Source organism: Lipotes vexillifer, unplaced genomic scaffold (assembly GCF_000442215.2).
Source record: "Lipotes vexillifer unplaced genomic scaffold, Lipotes_vexillifer_v1.1 scaffold3102, whole genome shotgun sequence".
Taxonomy (NCBI): domain Eukaryota; kingdom Metazoa; phylum Chordata; class Mammalia; order Artiodactyla; family Lipotidae; genus Lipotes; species Lipotes vexillifer.
In genome coordinates, this window is record NW_006778806.1 from 261,916 (window position 1) to 279,322 (window position 17,407).

General features: G+C 60.3%; 1 protein-coding gene across 2 annotated transcripts in view; it reads right to left on the reverse strand.

The window, feature by feature from the left end:
• PACS2 (phosphofurin acidic cluster sorting protein 2) overlaps positions 1-17,407 on the reverse strand; it is a 59,968-nt gene that overhangs the window by 11,697 nt on the left and 30,864 nt on the right. For both annotated transcript variants that reach the window (XM_007451952.1, XM_007451953.1), the window contains exons 2-12: positions 15,098-15,185; positions 11,670-11,759; positions 9,884-10,009; positions 8,736-8,898; positions 8,147-8,220; positions 7,714-7,794; positions 6,509-6,568; positions 3,607-3,764; positions 1,936-2,026; positions 1,520-1,594; positions 687-829 (exon numbers count right to left, since the gene is read on the reverse strand). In XM_007451952.1, coding sequence (XP_007452014.1) covers positions 687-829; positions 1,520-1,594; positions 1,936-2,026; positions 3,607-3,764; positions 6,509-6,568; positions 7,714-7,794; positions 8,147-8,220; positions 8,736-8,898; positions 9,884-10,009; positions 11,670-11,759; positions 15,098-15,185 — 1,149 coding nt within the window. The remainder of the gene's footprint in view (positions 1-686; positions 830-1,519; positions 1,595-1,935; positions 2,027-3,606; positions 3,765-6,508; positions 6,569-7,713; positions 7,795-8,146; positions 8,221-8,735; positions 8,899-9,883; positions 10,010-11,669; positions 11,760-15,097; positions 15,186-17,407) is intronic.

Sequence of the window (17,407 nt, forward strand, 5' to 3'; positions counted from 1 at the left end):
GGGGAGAGGTGACCACGCAGGACAACTCAGAGGGCGAGGGTGGGCGCCCAAGGAAGGAGCAGCAGAGCCGGATCAAGGACCTGCCCGAGGTGGGGGAGGGGAAGAGGGCACGGGAGGGACCCAGAAGGCTCGTCCACCACCAGGAAGCCACCTGAGACCACTGCAACTCAGACCCCAGCTTTTGATGCAGCGCTCACCCAATTACATGACCCACTCTGGGAGGCAGGGGCCTCAGGACCCGGGCCCACAGACGTCCTGTGCTGGACCCCTCACACTTCGTGAGGGCTGCTGTGCTCGTCCACACAGGTGCTGGGTCCAGCTCTCCCGACGCAGAGCGCGTGGGCTCAGCAGGGCACACCCTACATGCTCTGGCGCCCAGCACCACGGGAGCAGCGGCACCTAGCACAAGCCCTGCTCCACTCGTACAGTCCCTGGTCCAGCAGAACGTGAGTCAAGGACAGCGGGGCCTCCCCTGCCCTTGGAGCAGGCAGCCACACCTCGGCCCGGTCAGACCTGCAGGCGCCTAGTTTGGTGTGGATGGGGGGTGGGGGTCCAACGTGGACCTCCCGGGACGGGCCTGGGGACCTGAGTGCTTCCCAGGTGACGCTCATCCGGTCAGACGTTCCCTCCCACACTGGCCCACACAGGCATCGCCGGGCTGATGGCCTCCCTGGGCGGCCAGTCACCTGGTGGAGGGAATGACCAGAGACTCTGTCTTGGTGATCCGCCCGCTGGGTGGCAGCTTCTCGGTGAACAGGTCCAGGGCAGAGGTCTCCACCTCCGGGCTGTCCTCGGGCTGGGCTGGCTGCTCCCCCGGGGCGGGTGCGCTCTGATGGACAGAGAATGGCGCTGGTCAGGAACACACGCCCCTCCGGGGCCTCCTCTCGGCCATGCACTCCTGTGCCAGACAGGCCTTGGTTTGGGTGAGACTGCTTAGGCCTCTCTTGGTCTGGTGGCTCCCTGCGTGTGGACACGGCCACGTGCTGCCCTGGGAAGCGAGCTTACTTCACCCTTCAACCACAGGGCTCCCAGTCCTGGCTGCCACCGGGAGACCAGCACCAACCCTCCCCAAACCTCCTCTGGACCTTCCCTAAGAACCCTCACAAGGGCAGCAGGAACCAGCCATGGTGTTCATGGGCCATGCCTGACAGGAAAGCGTGGGGACGCCTGCTGACCCCCAGAGCTGGGGTGAATCCAGGGCGGGCCTTGACCATCCCCCTGGGGTGCGGTGAATCCAGGGGGCCCTGACCGTCCCCCGGGGGTGGGGGTGAATCCAGGGGGCCCTGACCGTCCCCCTGGGGTGGGGTGAATCTGGGGGGCCCTAACCGTTCCCCTGGCATGGGGTGAAACCGGGCACCCTCCCTGGGGTGGGGGTGAGTTCAGGGGCGCCCTCGTGGTTCTGTGCACAGGTTCTGGGTGGCGGAAGCAGGAGGACCTGCCAGTCAGGGATCAGACCCCTAAAGGCACCATGTAAGTGGGCTGTATGTTGGCACCCGTGAACGTGGCCCCGCCTGCTTACGTGGGCCACGGAATCGGAGATGCTGTCACTTGGCTGCTTCCCTCCGAGGGCCCGCATCTTCTCGGGCACGTCGGCCTGTGTGGACGAGACGGGAGGGAATCAGGCTGTGTCCGACCACGGCACCGAGGCTGGCTCACCTCTGGGCAGGGGGTTCTGGGCTTGGAGGCAGCCTGGGGAGACTGGCCAGGACTTCCTGGGCTGTGGGTTCAGGGTCACCCCACGACCGTCATCTGGAACCTGGCAGGGGGACTCGGGCCACACCAGAAACCAGGGGCGCGCTCGGCCTTGGGTTGGTCCGGCACCAATGTGCAAGCTGCCTCGAGGGACTCAGACAGACAGGAAGGATCAGGGCGCGCCCCACCCCCACCCGAGGACCCCAGTGGGAGCACGGGGCTGCCTGGCTCCGGGCCGCTCACCGGACTCGGAGGCTCCTTCTGGCTCCGGGCACTGTGGATGCTCCCGATCTCTGTCTGCGAGCTGGAGTGGGACAGGCCTTCGAAGTACGGCCTGGGTGGCGCGGACGGAGAGCGCATTATTCTCCAGTACCTCCCCGAGCTGAAGGCGCAGCCACTGCGCCTGGCGGGGTCAGATGCGCAGCAGGGCCCCCACCCTCGAGGACCACGGCACAGGCGAGGACACCGAGGGCCTGAGAGAAGCTGCAGACCTGTGCCCCCAAACCCCATCCGCTCTCGGCCTCGGCCCTGGCGGGGTGGCCAGTGGCACACGTTGACAGCTGCACCCGACACCCAGGCTGGAGGCCTGTCTGGTGGGGAACCCACAGCCAGCTTGCAGGAGCTGAAGGTCAAGCTAAAACAAGGGACGGGACTCAGGCAGTGTCTGGTGAGGAAGCCACGTGGGGCAGGACCACAGTGCGTGGCAGGAGGGTCAGGCCTGAGATGCCACGCCTCAGCCCCAGGACTGGGACTCGGGCTGGCCAGGGCTCGCACTACAGGCACAGCTAACATTACGGAGGGAGCTACAGGCGGGGACGGCCCCGAGTCAGCCAGGCGGCCGAGGTAATCACGGCGGCTGATAAAAGTAGAGACCTTCTCCAACTGAAGGCAGAGAGGGGTCGGGGGGCAAATACCGAAGGACACGACCACCGTGCCGGCCTTAAAGGTGGAGGGGGCAGCAGGTAGAAGGGAGGCAGGAGCCCCGTCCCGCAGCCGCCTGGCTGAGCCCCCAGGAGGCCAGTGGCTGACACCCTGACTTGAGCCCACAGTCTCCAACCTCCCAGAGGAGGGTAACTGGGCAGTTGAGTCAAAGGTCACTGGTCAGCAGCTGGGGACGCTGCACTGGGAGGTGGGTGTGCGAGGGTGCAGCGGGAGCCAGAGAGCAGGTGACAGCATGGCCAGCCCTTTCTCGTGTGTGCTTCCCTGTGTCTGACTTATGCTTGTTTTAAGTTTAAAAACCAACCGGTCCACAGACCTCCCCGCCTCTGACTTGGACCCCCTCCACCCCCACCGGCTCCTGACGTGGACTCAGACCCGTGCGCTCTCTCCACCAGGCCGGGCATCAGCGCCCACATCACCTGTCCCCCAGGCTCCCTTCCAGCACCAGCCACGCCGCACCCGTGCCCCTGGGGGGCGGCCCCAGCACGCCCCTCATCTCCGCATCGGACGGAGAGCCCTGTGGGCCCGCGCTCACCGGTCTCCTCCTGTGATGCCCAGCCAGCACCCCCTCCCCAGCCCACATTGCCCCCGCCCCCGCCCAGGGCCCCTGCCTTCCACACAACTTCCTGGCCTGGCCCCCTCCTGCCCCAACACCATGGCCTCCTGCAGGGATGACCCGAGCTGCTCCCAGGAGATCCCAGAGAGACCTTTTCCAGATGCAAACTGGACCCTGTCACTTCACCACTTCTCACACCTGAGGCACCGTTGCGGTCCGCGGCTCCTGCCCTCCCCTCCCCAGAGCCTGCACCCTCGAGGGCCTGCTTTCTCACAAACCACCTTTCCCTCCGGCCCCGACAACCCCCCAGATGGACATCCTCCTGGGCTGGCCTCTGCCAACCTCTGGCTTTGAAGGCAGACGGCCGTGTCCACTGTGTCCCAGCGTGGTGGCATATGCCGGCCAGCGGCTGTGCCCACCTGAGCTTTGGCTTGGGGGTGCTGAGGACGCTGTCATCGTCCTCCATGTCGGGGCCGCTGTCACTGGGGTTCTCCATGTCCAGCGTGTCGTACAGAAGGTCCAGGTCCTCCTCCACCTCGGGGACATGCTCTGCAGGGTCCTGCTCCGAGTCCAGGACCTACGTGGGATCAGAGGTGTGAGGCTGGCCCGGTGGGAAGGGGCTCCTGAGGGACAGACGGGAGGAGGGTGCACGGCCGCCCAGCACCCCTCCTCCAGCCTGTGCCACCAGCCAGTCCCCGGGGGACCTCCGGTCACCCGGGCGCTGTGCAGGGGGCTCTTCTCTCCAGCCTCGGAAGCTTTAACACCCCAACGCACCCTTTAGAGCACCAAGCGGTGCTATGACAGTGTGTGCTGTGGTGTGGCACCACGACGATCAGGATGTAAAAGGTTTCCCTCCCCAGGCACCCCCTGCCCCCGACGGTCCCCTCACCCAGCCCCGTGCACCGGGCCTTTCCCAGGATGGCACATGAATGGAACTGCTCCGCGTGCAGCCTCCCCTCACTCAGCGTGACGTGTGTGTGTGTGTGTGTGTGTGTGTGTGTTTGTGTGTGTAAGTGTGTTTGCCCACAGCCTGCTCCTTCTTGATAGTGGGCCACCCACGGGAGGGGTCACAGTATGTCTGACCAACGGCCGGTGGAGGACAGGGCGATGCTCCCAGCGTCAGCACTACAGGTGAAGCTCCTATGACTGTTTATCGGTGGACGTGATAAACGTGTGGATGTGTTTCCATCTCTCGTAGGGAAGTACTCAGCAGTGGGACTGCTGGGTGCCTGGCAAGCTTTCCGAGGCACCGCTGGCCTGTTCTCCACAGTGGCTGCACCGCTTCCGTTCCCTCCAGCACGTGTGAGGGTTCCCACTGTTACACACCCTTGTCGACACTTATCTTCCGTGTTGCTGGTGACGGCCGCCCTAGTGGGTATTAAGAGGGGTCTGTGGTTCTGATCTGTGTTCCCCAAAGACTAGAGATGCCAAGCATCTCTTCACGGGCTGATTGGCTGTCTGTATTTCTTCTTTGGAGAACTATCTAGTCAGATCCTTAGCCCAATTTTTAAAGTGGACAATTAATTTTTTAACTGCATTGTTCTGTTTTTGAGTTGTAAGTGTTCTTTATGTATTCTGGATACAAGTCTCTTACCAGATATATGATTTTTTTAAAAATTTTATTTTATCTATTTTTGGCTGCGTTGGGTCTTCGTTGCTGTGTGCGGGCTTTCTCTAGTTGCGGTGCGCGGGCCTCTAATCGCGGTGGCTTCTCTTGCTGCTGAGCACGGGCTCTAGGCACACGGGCTTCAGTAGCTGTGGCTCGCGGGCTCAGTAGTTGTGGCTCGAGGGCTCTAGAGTGCAGGCTCAGTAGTTGTGGTGCACGGGCTTAGTTGCTCCGCGGCATGTGGGATCTTCCCAGACCAGGGCTCAAACCCATGTCCCCTGCATTGGCAGGAGGATTCTTAACCACTGCGCCACCAGGGAAGCCCCAGATATATGATGTGCAAAAAATTTTTCCCATTCTGTGGGCTGTTGTTTCATTTTCTTGATGGTATTGTTGTAAGCACAGCAGGTTTAAATTTTGATGTAGTCCAACTTACCTATTTTTTCTTCGTTTGCTCATGCTTTTGGTGTCGTTATCTAAAAAACCATTGCCTGACCCAAGACACAAATACCCCTGTTTTCTTCTAAGAGGTCTATAGTTGTAACTTGCACATTTAGATCTTTGACCCATTTTGAGTTAATTTTTGTAGGCTGTGGCATGAGGTAGGGGTCCAACTTCATTCTTTTGTATGCAGATATCCAATTGTTCCAGCACTATTTGCTGAAAAGGCTACTTTTCTCCCCACTGAATGGTGTTCGCACCTTGTCGAAAATCAACTGATCATAAACAGAAGGATTTCTTTCTGGACTCTTATCCTTACTTCATTGACCCATCACAGTCTGATGACAGTAGCTTTTGGTAAGTTTTGAAAATGGACAGGTGAGTCCTCCAACTTGTGCTTTTTCACGATTGTTTTGTTGATTCTGGGTCCCTCGCATTTCCACATAAGTTTCAGGACTAGCTGGCTGGTTTCTGCAAAAAGGCAGCTGGCGATTTGATAGGAATCATGTTGACGCTGTGGGTCAGTGTGGGAAGGACCGTGGCTGAGCCGGGCCCATTTCGAGCAGCTGACCTGCTAAGAGCTGCTGCAAGAGGATGCCCCACCACTGCGCGTGGGCGCACAGTCGCGGCTTCCGGGAAGCACACAGCTTGCTTTACGGGCCATCATGACACATGTGATGACGATGTCTCGGGGCTTTGATACTTAAATGCCACCTCTCCTGGGTGGGTCCAGAACCTGGGGACTAAGTTTCCTCTGATCACATTAAAAAAAAAAAAGTTTTTTTTTTTTTCTGGTTATCACAGTTACACAAAGTCATCGTTTGGAGACTAGAAAAAAGCTAAAAGAATAAATTTTAAAACACATAGTATGTTGCTCATGGGGAGGCAGTGTGTGGGGTGACAGGGCACATGGGGAAACTGTACTCAGTTTTGCTGTGAACCTAAAACTGCCCTAAAAAATAAAGTTAATTGATAAAAAAACACAGAACACAAAGAGCCGTGGCCACACCCCGCAAAGACAATGTGCGCTCTCCCCCAGGTCTGTTCAGCAAAAGCTGTCAAGAAACACAGCAGGCATCGCCTGGGGCCTCTGCCTGCCCCTCGAGCGTCCCCGGGGGCAGGCGCCACCATCACCCTCGCTCCTGGAGAAGGCAGTGACGTCCAGAGGGCCACGGGGGCAGCGAACAGCAGAGCGGGACCTGCCGGGACTGGCCTCCAGAGCCCTCCCGCCAGCGGACGCGGGACTGCCACGGGGGGAGGGGCTGCTCACTCACCTCATCGGAAACTTTAAATCTCCGCAGCAGGGCCACGACCTTCTGCTTGAAGTTTTGTTGCTGCAAGACAAGGAGGACGGCATCAGAACCCTTGCAGCCGCTTCCCGGAGGACACAGTGGGGCCGGCACCAGGCTGCACCGTGAGGGCGGCCTCCGCAGGCAGGGGGCACAGCTCAAACACGCGGCAACACCTATGAACTTGAACACGGCTGCTGGCACTTTAACAACAGTAAGCGTTTTCACAAGCATCTGAAACCACAGCTGTGGTCAGACTTAGAAATGGACCCAGAGAGGAGCTGTCAGCCTCAGAGCCGGCGAAGGGGAGCCGCAGGGAGGGCATATCTTACGGTTGTTCCAGAAGCCTCTGTGCCAGTGAGGCCCCCGCCCTCCCTCCTCGGGACCTAGGGCGTGGTCAGGGCGCATTGGAGCCTGAGCCCATCTCTCCTGGTGCTGCCCTGGCCACTGGCCTCCGACCGAGGCCACCCAAAAGGAGGCCCACGCCCCCTCCACAGAAGTTGGGCCTCGGGTCCTGGACCTGAGGCTCAGACAGGTACTGTCACAGCAGCGTGCGGGCCTCCACACCACGGTCCAGAACACGCGCTTCACCCGGTATACGGGGACCAGCCCACGGTCTCCCAGCATGGCCGGGGGGGGCAGTGGTTTCTGGGGCTGGGCTGGGCCATCAGCACCGGGGCTTCCCGGGTCTCCCTTAGAGCTGGCCTGGCCTGGGGCCACAAGGCAGAGTGGCTCAGCACTGTGAGCTCGCCCAGGAGCTCTGGCACTGGGGCTGCACGATTCATGATGGGCCACGGCCCCTGCCTGGACTTCCCTCCGAAAGGAGGAGCCTGGCAGCCCTTCCAAGCCCCTGGGCACAGAGCAGAGCCGGGGGCGGGGGCTGGCCTCACACTGGGCGTGTCTGGGCCAAGCAGCAGGGGACCGGCCCTCGGCTCTGCTCCAAGAGTGGCCTTGCCCCCTGTCCTCTGGGCTGTAGGCCACAGCCCCCCGCCCAGGGCAAGGCCGTGGCATGGGGTTCCCCGCCTTCACGCTGTATTTGGGGAAGAGACTGGGCCTCTGAAGAAACCACGGGGGGCAGCGCATGTGCCCAGGCGACCCCAGGGCAGGCTGCCTCACGTCCTGCCCCGCCCCCACCCCGGGCCCCCACCCCCTGCCCTTCCCCAGTGTTAGTAAAACCAGTTTCCACCGACCCTGGTCATGGACGTCGTTCTTACTATCGATCGCCGTTGCTTCTTGGGCTTCCCCACGTCGAAGTCATCCTCGTCCAAATCCTGCAGAGACACGTGGCACCTGGGGCCAGGCCACCCTCAGTACACGTGGGACCCCGCCCCTGCCTGCTGTGCGCCTGGCCCAGGGCCGACCCACATGGACGGGCGGCCTCCTTGGGCGGCCTGGGGAAGGGACTGGTCTCCTGGGCGTCCCAGCGCGTCTGCTGACACCCTCCAGCCCTGGGGACGGGGACCAGGCTCCCAGCCCCCTATGCCCCCTGCTACCCTGGCAACAGTGGCTCTGGGAGGGCCTGGGCCCGTCCACGGCGGGCTGCGCAGCTGCTGGGGGTCTGGCAGGGGCTGGGCACGGGGCGCTGGGAGCCTCGAGGCCAGTGCCCCCCGGGCCCCGCGTTACCTGCCCCTGCACGGCGTCGTCGCTGGCTTCCTGCTCAGAGGAGAAGCTCTCGTACTCCTCCTCGGAGTAGTTATCTGCGGGGTGAGCAGAAGGAAGGGAGGGCGCCTCGACGTTCCAGCCCGTGTCCCAGCAATAAGGTGGCGCCCCAGTGACTGCCCCCCGCCCCCGGCGTGCAGGGGAGCCACGAGGACACAGCCCCGCACGCGGCAGGTGGACTGTCGAGGGGGCAGGGGCTGCACTGTAGCCCCCCCACCATGGCCCCCAGCCCTGCTGCCCGTCACAGGGCTCAAACCGGGTCTCCTGCTCGACTAGGTCCCCACTGGCCCACCCTCGCCTCAGAGGAGATGGTGACCCCGACTGCGACGGAGGTGACAGCCCACACCACGACCGTGCCAGACCCTGGAAGGCACCATGGTCGACCCCGTGACCTGCTTCCTGACCATGTCCCAGCGCGAAGGCAGGGCTGACACGCCCTCAGCCCAGAGAGTAGCCGCAGACCCTCACATCCCCTCCCCAACCTCTCGAGCCCACGGGCCAGTGGCCAGCAGGCAGCATCCGTGGCAGAAACGCTGCCCGCAGCTGCTCTCACCGGTGGACTTGGCCTTGGGGCCGGCCTGCATGGTGCTGTCCTCGTGGTCGATAGGCTGGCTGGACAGGGCGAAGATCCAGATCTCGGCCACCTTGACCGCGGCCTCCTTGATGTTGCTGCAAAGGCTCAGCACCTGGCCGCCCTCGCAGGGGTGCTGCAGCACCTGTGGGCAGGGCGCGGCTCTAGAGGCCTCACCAGCCTCACCCTGCGGGGCGGCACACGCTGGGGGGCGGGCGGGCTTTCCCCTGGCGGTGACGACAGAGGGTGCACTCCGCAGGGCAAGCACGGCGGCAGGGGGCGGTGCAGGAGGACACGAGGACAGGGGGCCAGTGGATGGGCCAAGAGAGGAGACACGGGAGCAGGGTGGATGGGCTGGGAGGGAGCACACCGGGCCGGGCTGGGAGCTCAGCCAGGCCCCGCCCCTAAGGACTGGAGGCCATCAGGGAGGAGGGTCGGTGGCAGCGAGCAGTGTGTGAAGCCACGCAGGGGCCAGTCCAGACACAGCCACCGACTCTCGGGACTCAACCCCAGGAACCCGTGTCCCTGGGAGACCAAGGAGGACCGGGCCCCCAGTGCAAGCCAGGGCTCTGGTGCCGTGGAGCTGACATGCACCAGGTTTGGCCCACCAGGATGATGAAGCCCTGCGGCCGTTCTGATCATGAGAGAATCAAATAAGCTGGGGAGAGCGGCAGAGTCCCCCTGCGTCCCCCGCCTGGCGCCGGCCTGAGCCCCGCGCTGGTCCCAGACGCCCAAGCCATTCACCTTGATGGGGTCTCATCATGATAACCCAGCGAATGCGTGCCTCTGCGTTTCAGAAGCTGCCTTTTGGGTCATTTGATCACACCTAGATGCTGGGGTTTTATGGACCAGATTCTTTTTTAATTTGGGGGGGCCAACTCCTTAGTCAAGTAAGAAAGTAAGAATTTTGAGAAAAGTAACATCACCTATCACCATCAGTGAAAAAGCCAAGTTAAAAAAGGAGCTGGCAGCCCCTCTGACCCACACCAGCATGTGTCCACCCACCCCAGGGAGCCCCCGTCCCGCCGAGCAGGACATCCAGGAGGGACAGCGTGGGACAAGGGTGCCCGGAGCGATGCCCCCCCGGGGGGCACAGGAGGGAGGTGTGGCCGCCGCCCAGCCACCCTGACCTCGGCCATGTTGATGGAGCCAGCCGCCAGCGTTTTGTAGCCCAGGATCGTCCGGTTCTTGTACCGCTTTCTTCGCTGCAACATGATCTGAAGCTTGTTGCCTTCTCTTTTCAAGAAGTGGGGGTACTGCGGGAGAAGGAGGGGGCGGGTCACAGCTCTGAAGGCAGCCACGCCCACCGACACCCACGAGGTCTCAGGCACCCAAGCCCCAGGGTTCCCTCCCTGCTGGTCACCAAGGGCCTCGGTCACCAGGAACAGCTCCTGGTGGCAGATGTGTGCCACATGGCCAGGCCCTCGGGAGGGGCCTGCGCATCTGTGGACGTGCAGTAACTGCTCAGCGGTGCTTCCGTCTGGCGGTCCAGTGGGCCGTGCCCACCCAGCACTCCAGGTCCAGGCCGCCTGCGCCTGCTCGTGGGACCGCAGGGCTTTTACACACTGCAGAGGTCGTGTGCACACAGCAGACGTGCACGCTTCCTCAAGGTTCACAAATAAAAACCTCCTTTAAAAGCTGGGGCATGATGGGACTGCCCTCCACCTTGACTGCGGTGGCGGTTACATACCTGTGCACCACGAAGCCGTAAACTTAAATACAGTGAACTGTACATTTTGGAAATCATACTCCGTAAACCTGACTCCCGGGGAGTTCTCTGGTGGTCCAGGGGTTAAGACCCCCCCCCCCCCGCCTTCCACTGCAGGGGGTGTGGGTTTGGCCGGGGAACTAAGATCCCATATGCCTCGGGGCATGGCCAAAAAATAAAAATAATAAAAAAACCCCAAAGCTGCTGTGGGTCTGGGCTCCAGCGGAGCCAGGCACAGCCCGGTGAGGTGGTCTTGGGGGAGGGCAGAGGCGACGCGCAGGGGCGGACGCGCAGGGTTCGCGCAGAGGCGACGCGCAGGGGCGGACGCGCAGGGTTCGCGCAGAGGCGACGCGCAGGGTTCGCGCAGAGGCGACGCGCAGGGGCGGACGCGCAGGGTTCGCGCAGAGGCGACGCGCAGGGGCGGACGCGCAGGGTTCGCGCAGAGGCGACGCGCAGGGGCGGACGCGCAGGGGCGGACGCGCAGGGGCGGACGCGCAGGGTTCGCGCAGAGGCGACGCGCAGGGGCGGACGCGCAGGGTTCGCGCAGAGGCGACGCGCAGGGGCGGACGCGCAGGGTTCGCGCAGACTCTCCAAAGCGCGGCCCTGTCTTCTACGCTCACAGGGAGAATGGAGGAGTTTAATGTATCGGGAAAGCGCTGATACTAAATACAGCAAGTGTGTTCAGCCAGAGCTACGTCCACTGAATTTAAATAATGCCGATCTTAATTATGCAAAGAGACGCGGGGGGTGGGGCGGGGGGGTGAGGAGGCTGCGGGCGGGGGAGGGCTGATCTACTCACGCCCCCGACCCGGGGGGCCTCTGCTTCACACGGTGGGGGGCTCCCGGTCTAAACAGCCCGTTCACCGCCAGCACACCCCAAAATAATACTCCCAAGGGGTTTGAACTCGCGACACCGAGTTTCCATAGGTTCCTCCGCATCTTTCTTTTTCTTTTTTTAAACAATGTTGTTTTTTTGAGTGGCTTCCCTCAGCCCCCGCTCCCCCAGCTTTTCTAAACACAGGAATGAGGCGACCTAAACCGATCATCTGAGTTTTGGCCTCACTACGTTTTCTTCATCATGGGAATGCGACCCAATAAGCAAGCATATTTCTAACCTCGGAGAGTGAGCCCTGTGGGAGAGGGGACCTCTGTGGCCACAGGGGCTGCGGGAAGGGTGAGGGTGGGGGGGGGTCCCCCTGGAGGCCCACCTGCAGGGAGAACGTCAGCGCCAGGTCAGTTTCCACTTGTCCACTGGGGGGCAGCACGATCTCGTGGGACCGCAGGATCCGCTTGGAGCCCTGGGACAGAACAAGACATCTCCTAGTTCAGAAGAAGGCATCTTAAAATGAAACAGCGAAGACGTCGGCTTGTCAGTTCTCTTCAGACTGTCAGGCAAAGACCCGCAGATGGTGGCGGTGAGGCCCGAGCGCGTGTGATTCCCAAAGGCCCCGCGGGGAGATTTATCCAGAGCCTTAGAAGATCCCATATCCTCTGACCCCCAAGTCCTCCTCTAGAAGCCTGTGCTAAGCTGTGAGAGAGGAGATTGAGAACAGTCACTGCCCAATTTCACACAGCTGCAGGATGGAGCTGCAGCAAGAGATGCAGCTGGGCAAGCAGGTGTGCGAGAAGCCACGCGCTCCTGGGAAAGCAGGACGGTGAGGGGTGACTGCCCCCTCCCCACTGAGAGGAGAATGCGTGCAAAGGTCAGGAATCAAAGCCCAGCGGCACCGTCACAAGGACAGAGAGAGCAGTATGAGCCTGGAACTAGATTCAGAAAACACACAGACACATGTAAAAACAAACTTAGTGTGTAATAAGGAGCCTTCAGGTCGGTAAGAAAAGCTAATCACTAAATGGCTGTGACACATGGGTGGTGAATCATCTGTTTAAAACACACAGGTCCCAGGGGCTTCCTGGTGGTGCAGTGGTTAAGAATCTGCCTGCCGATGCAGGGGACACGGGTTCGAGCCCTGGTCCGGGAAGATCCCACATGCCGCGGAGCAACTGAGCCCGTGCGCCCCAACTACTGAGCCTGCACTCTAGAGCCCACTAGCCACAACTACTGAGCCCATGTGCCACAACTACTGAAGCCCGTGCACCACAACTACTGAGCCTGCGCTCTAAAGCCCACTAGCCACAACTACTGAGCCCACGCACCACAACTACTGAAGCCCACATGCCTAGAGCCCATGCTCCACAACAAGAGAAGCCACCGCAATGAGAAGCCCACGCACCGCAACGAAGAGTAGCCCCCACTCGCCGCAACTAGGGAAAGCCCGCGCGCAGCGACAAAGACCCAACACAGCCAAAAATCAATCAATCAATCAATCAATTAATTAATTTAAAAAAATAATTAACCCCCCCCCACAGGTCCCAACCTCAAACCTCGTACCAAAATAAGTTCCAAATGGATTAAAGATGTTCATGATAGTATTGTTTTAAAACTAGGTCTCCCAACATAGACGAGCCTTGGAGATGTTACACTAAGTGCAGGAAGCCAGACACAGCAGGACAAACCCCGTGAACCCATGTCCAGGGGGCCCCACGAGGAGCCAGATTCACAGAGTCAGGTCGGAGAACAGAGGTTACCACGCGGCTGACGAGGCCAGGGGTGGCCTCGGGAGCTCCCAAGGCGTCTCACCAAGATGAGGGGTGCAGAGGAATGGGTGAGAGTGGGAGTGGGGTGTGGGTCCAGGACAAAGACGTGAGCCACACAGACGTGTGAGCTGACGGGAGTGACAGGGAGGGGCGTGGGCACCAGTGTGGGGTGGTCGAGCGGCTAAGAAGCCTTGCTGGAGACACCGCCCTCTGCATGCACGCGGCGTTGGTGCCGAGGCCGTGCTGCCCGCAGCTACTCCCAGCACGGAGTGTACCGAGGGGCCCCCCCAGCCCTAGCTCTCCCCCAGCCCTAGCTCTCCCAGGGGCAGGCTCCCCGTGTGTGGTCTGGTGCTCTCCCCACCCCCTGGCCCGTTCCCCTCTGTCCCTCACAGCTGTTTCCCCCCAGTTTCCTGCACGTCTCATCCCATCCAGGCCAGGACCTGAACTGATGGGCCCGTGCCCGGGCAAGGAGGACCCATGCGCAGATGGGCGAGGGGGCAGCAGTGAACACACGTACGGAGACTCGGGTCAGCGGGGGAGGCCGGCTCGCCTGCTTCCTCTGGGAGTCAGGACACAGGGGCCTGGGAGCGGGGGGCAGCTGAGGAGCCAGTGTGAAAGGCAGGTGACCCAGGCAGGAGAGGATGCCCCAGGAGAAGCAGGCAAGGAGCTGAGTGTCGGCCAACTGGGGGCGCAGGCCCAGGCGATGGGGGCACTCGGGCAAGCTGGAGGAGCAGGGGGCTCCAAGGGGCCTGGGACCCTGACCAGAGGCTGAGTTCTCGATAATGACGGGGTCCGGGGCAGGACCGAGGGGCGGGCAGCTGGAGGAACGGGGCCAGAGTGCCGGGGCGCCGGTCGTGTCAGAGTCAACAGTGCCGGTTTCAGAGGCCAGGGATGGGCAAACCAGCTTGTTCTGAGGGCCTGGAGCGCCATCGACCCCTCCCGAGCCAGGAGGCCCAGAGCACGGCCGGCGGGGCTGGTTCTCGTGCGGGCATCTTCCCACGTCCCAGGTGTGCAGCCGGGCACGGCCTGCTTCACGCTGAGAGCGGCAGCTCCGTCGGTGGGGGAGCTTCGGGTCTTTGTTCAACAGTGTACTGCTTTTCTGGTAAGGGCAAATGACCGGGAAGGGCGGGCCTCGCGCCTGCTGGGCTCCAACCTGAGCTCCCCGTTTGGAGGAAAGCCTGGCCCCAAGGCCCACGAGCTGCTCCTGGAGGTCCGGCCAGGAGGCCCTGGTGAGCCTCATGAGGAGCCACAGGCCAGCCACAAGCTTGGGCTCCAGCAGCCTGGGGCTGGGGGAGAAGCAGGACCCCGGCCCTGCGTGGTGCCGACGGTCTGGGGGTCCTAACAGGACAGGCCTCCATACCCACTGGGCCCCAGCCGAGGGGCTGAACCCAGGGCATCCCCACTTCCAGGAGCTGCCACACAAAGCCACGTGTGAGCAGTGCTGGGGGAGGGAGGGCCCTGACAAAGTGGGCCTGACACACGGCCGCACGGCTGCAAAGGGCTGCACGAAGTACAGCCCAGGCCCGAGACCCACGTCCCACCTCCGGGGCCACCAAAAGGCCAAGGCAGCTCGCATGGCTAATGGGGCCCTCCTCCAGGGCTGCTGGGGAAGGGGGCGCTGAGCGCTGGGGCAGCTGGGTCCCCCTGAAACACCGACACTTGTTCAAAGGCAGAAAGAAGGACCTGTGAGGCCCAAGGAACATGGAGTATTGTGGCCTGGGAACGAGAGGTGAGCACAGTCAGGCTGGGCCTGGGTGGACGGCTGGCGGGTGAGGGGCACACAGTGCGGGGGTGAGCGAGCAGGGAGCAGGGAGGGTCTGTCCCAGCTTCTGCATGGGGCCCATCTGCAGGTGAGCTCAGCACACTTGCTTTGCCCCTCATCCCGGGACCCTGGTGGCCTGCCCTTTGCTGTGCCCGGGAGGGTGGGGCCTCCTGCACAGGCAAGGGTCCAGCTGCTGGTGCGGCTGTGCCCCTCTCATCTCCTGGGCAACACAGGCATCCTCGTGGCCCCAGGCCAGTGACACAGGCAGACCCTCACCTGCATCTTGACAGCAATCACCACCGAGATGAGCTCCTTCTCCAGCTCCTTGAAGACCACCAGCTTCTTCAAGGTCAGGCTGCACAACCTGCAAAGGGCACAGACGGGCTCAGCAGTGACCGTGCACTCCGACGCCTTCTCATGCTCCAGGAAGGCCCCAAACTGCAGCAGCCCCAGCCTCCACTGAACCGCGGGCTCTCTGACCCCAGCACCTCGGTCACTCATGGAGACTGGCCCTCACGTATCCCAGGAGCCCTTGCCCAGGCCTGGCCAGGCTGGGAGCCATCTTCGGGGTCCCTGCATGTAGGGGGCACCCATCAGCACCCCCAGACTGCCGGACCAAGCACCCCTCCGCAGAGGGTCTCCCTCTGGTGAAGGTGGTCTGGGTGGGTCCACGGGCAGGCAGACAGGAAACCTGAGACCACAAACCCCGGAAAGCCCCCAGGGACCAGGGTACCAGTGCTTGGGAATCCCACTCCCAGCTGCCAGAGCACAGGCCTCCCAGGGACCCTGCCCTCAGGGTCCACTTGAGGCCCCGCCGCCCTCCTCTCCAAGGTCCTGCCCACCCACATGGCCCCACCCATCCCACAGGCCCCACCCACCCCAGCTGGGCTTCACCTCAGCCTGTCTCCCTGGAGACTGTCATCTGCCCTCCACTGAGCCCAGAGGGGCCAGGAGACAGACTCCAGGGCTTCCCAGGCAGGGGATGCCCCTTATTTGACTGCTGCAGGTTGGAGACAGACACAGTGCATCCCTGATAGTCCCTGACACATAGCAGTGAAGCAGGGGAGCCCAGCAGGACCCCTCTCATGGTGGCGCCACTCTCACAGCTCAGTCCATCTACCACAGGGGCTGCTCTGATTCTGCAGGGCCAGGGAAAAAGCTAGAGAAGGAGACGGATGAAAGCAGTTAACGTTCACCAGGACAGACCACATCCTGGGCCATAAAACAATGCTTCACACGCACAAAGTAAAAGAACCAGAATCACATAAAGTATATGTTCTCTGACGACAATGGAGTTATAGCTAGAGCTCAGCAATAGAAGGACAGCTGGAAAACACCAGCGACTTGGGAAATTCAACCACACACTGCTAAATCACCAACAGGACAAAGAGGAAGCCCGGAAGGACATTAGACGTAGTTTGTGTGGAATGAAAGTGAAAAACAACATGTCAAGAATTGTGGAATGCAGCTAAAGCAGTACTGAGAGGAGAATTCACAGCATTAAATGCTTATATTAGAAAAGAAAGACATTTTCAACTATACAATCGAAGCTTTACCTTAAGACACCAGGAAAAGAGCAAATTAAACCCAAAGGGAGAAGGCAGGAAATGAGCATAAAAGCAGAACAATGAAACTGAAGATAAAGAAACAATTAGAAAAAATAAAACCAAATTCTGGTTCTTTGGGAAGAGTAATACAATTGACAGAAACTCCAGCCACACAAAGGAAAAAAGAGAGAGAGAAGGCAAAAGTGACCCATATCAGGAATCAAAGAAGGAACATCACTACAGAGCTCACAGACATGGAACGACATGATTAGGGATACTACAGATAACGCAATGCACACGAATCTGAGAACCGAGATTACATGTACCAAATCCCTGAAAGCTACAAACTGCCCAAACTCACCAGGACAAACAACAGCCTGATCTATTAAACAAGTTGAATTAATAGTTAAACACTTCTGAAAAAGAAAACTCCAGGTGAGTTTAACCAGATATTAAAAGAAGAAATAACACCAATTCTACAAAATATCTTCCAGAAAACAGAAGAGGAAAGAATACTTCTCAAATCATCTTATGAGGTTAGCAAATACCCTGATACCAGCACCAACATCAGACAAAAACAGTACAAAAAAGGAAACCACAGACCAGTACTCCTTTCGGAACACACATGTAAAAATCTTCAACAAAATATTAGCAAACTGAATCCAGACATATATAAAAGGAACAACAGATAATACACCATAACCAAAGGGGGTCTGTTCCAGGAATGCAAGGTTGGTTCAACATTTGAAGTCAATGTGATACACATTACCAGACTAAATATGAAAAACCATAAAATCTCAATCAACTCAGAAAAACTTCTGACAAATTCAATACCCATTCATGATTAAAAACTCTCAGTGAATGAAGAATAGATGGGAATCCCCTCAACATGATTAAGAGCACGTCCAAAGGTCCCCAGCGAACATCACGCTGGATGGTGCGAGAGACAATACTGTCCCCTAAGATCAGGAATGAGGCAAAGCCACACCCTTTCACCACTGCAATTCAGTGGGCACTGAAGGCCTGCCCAGGGAAAGAG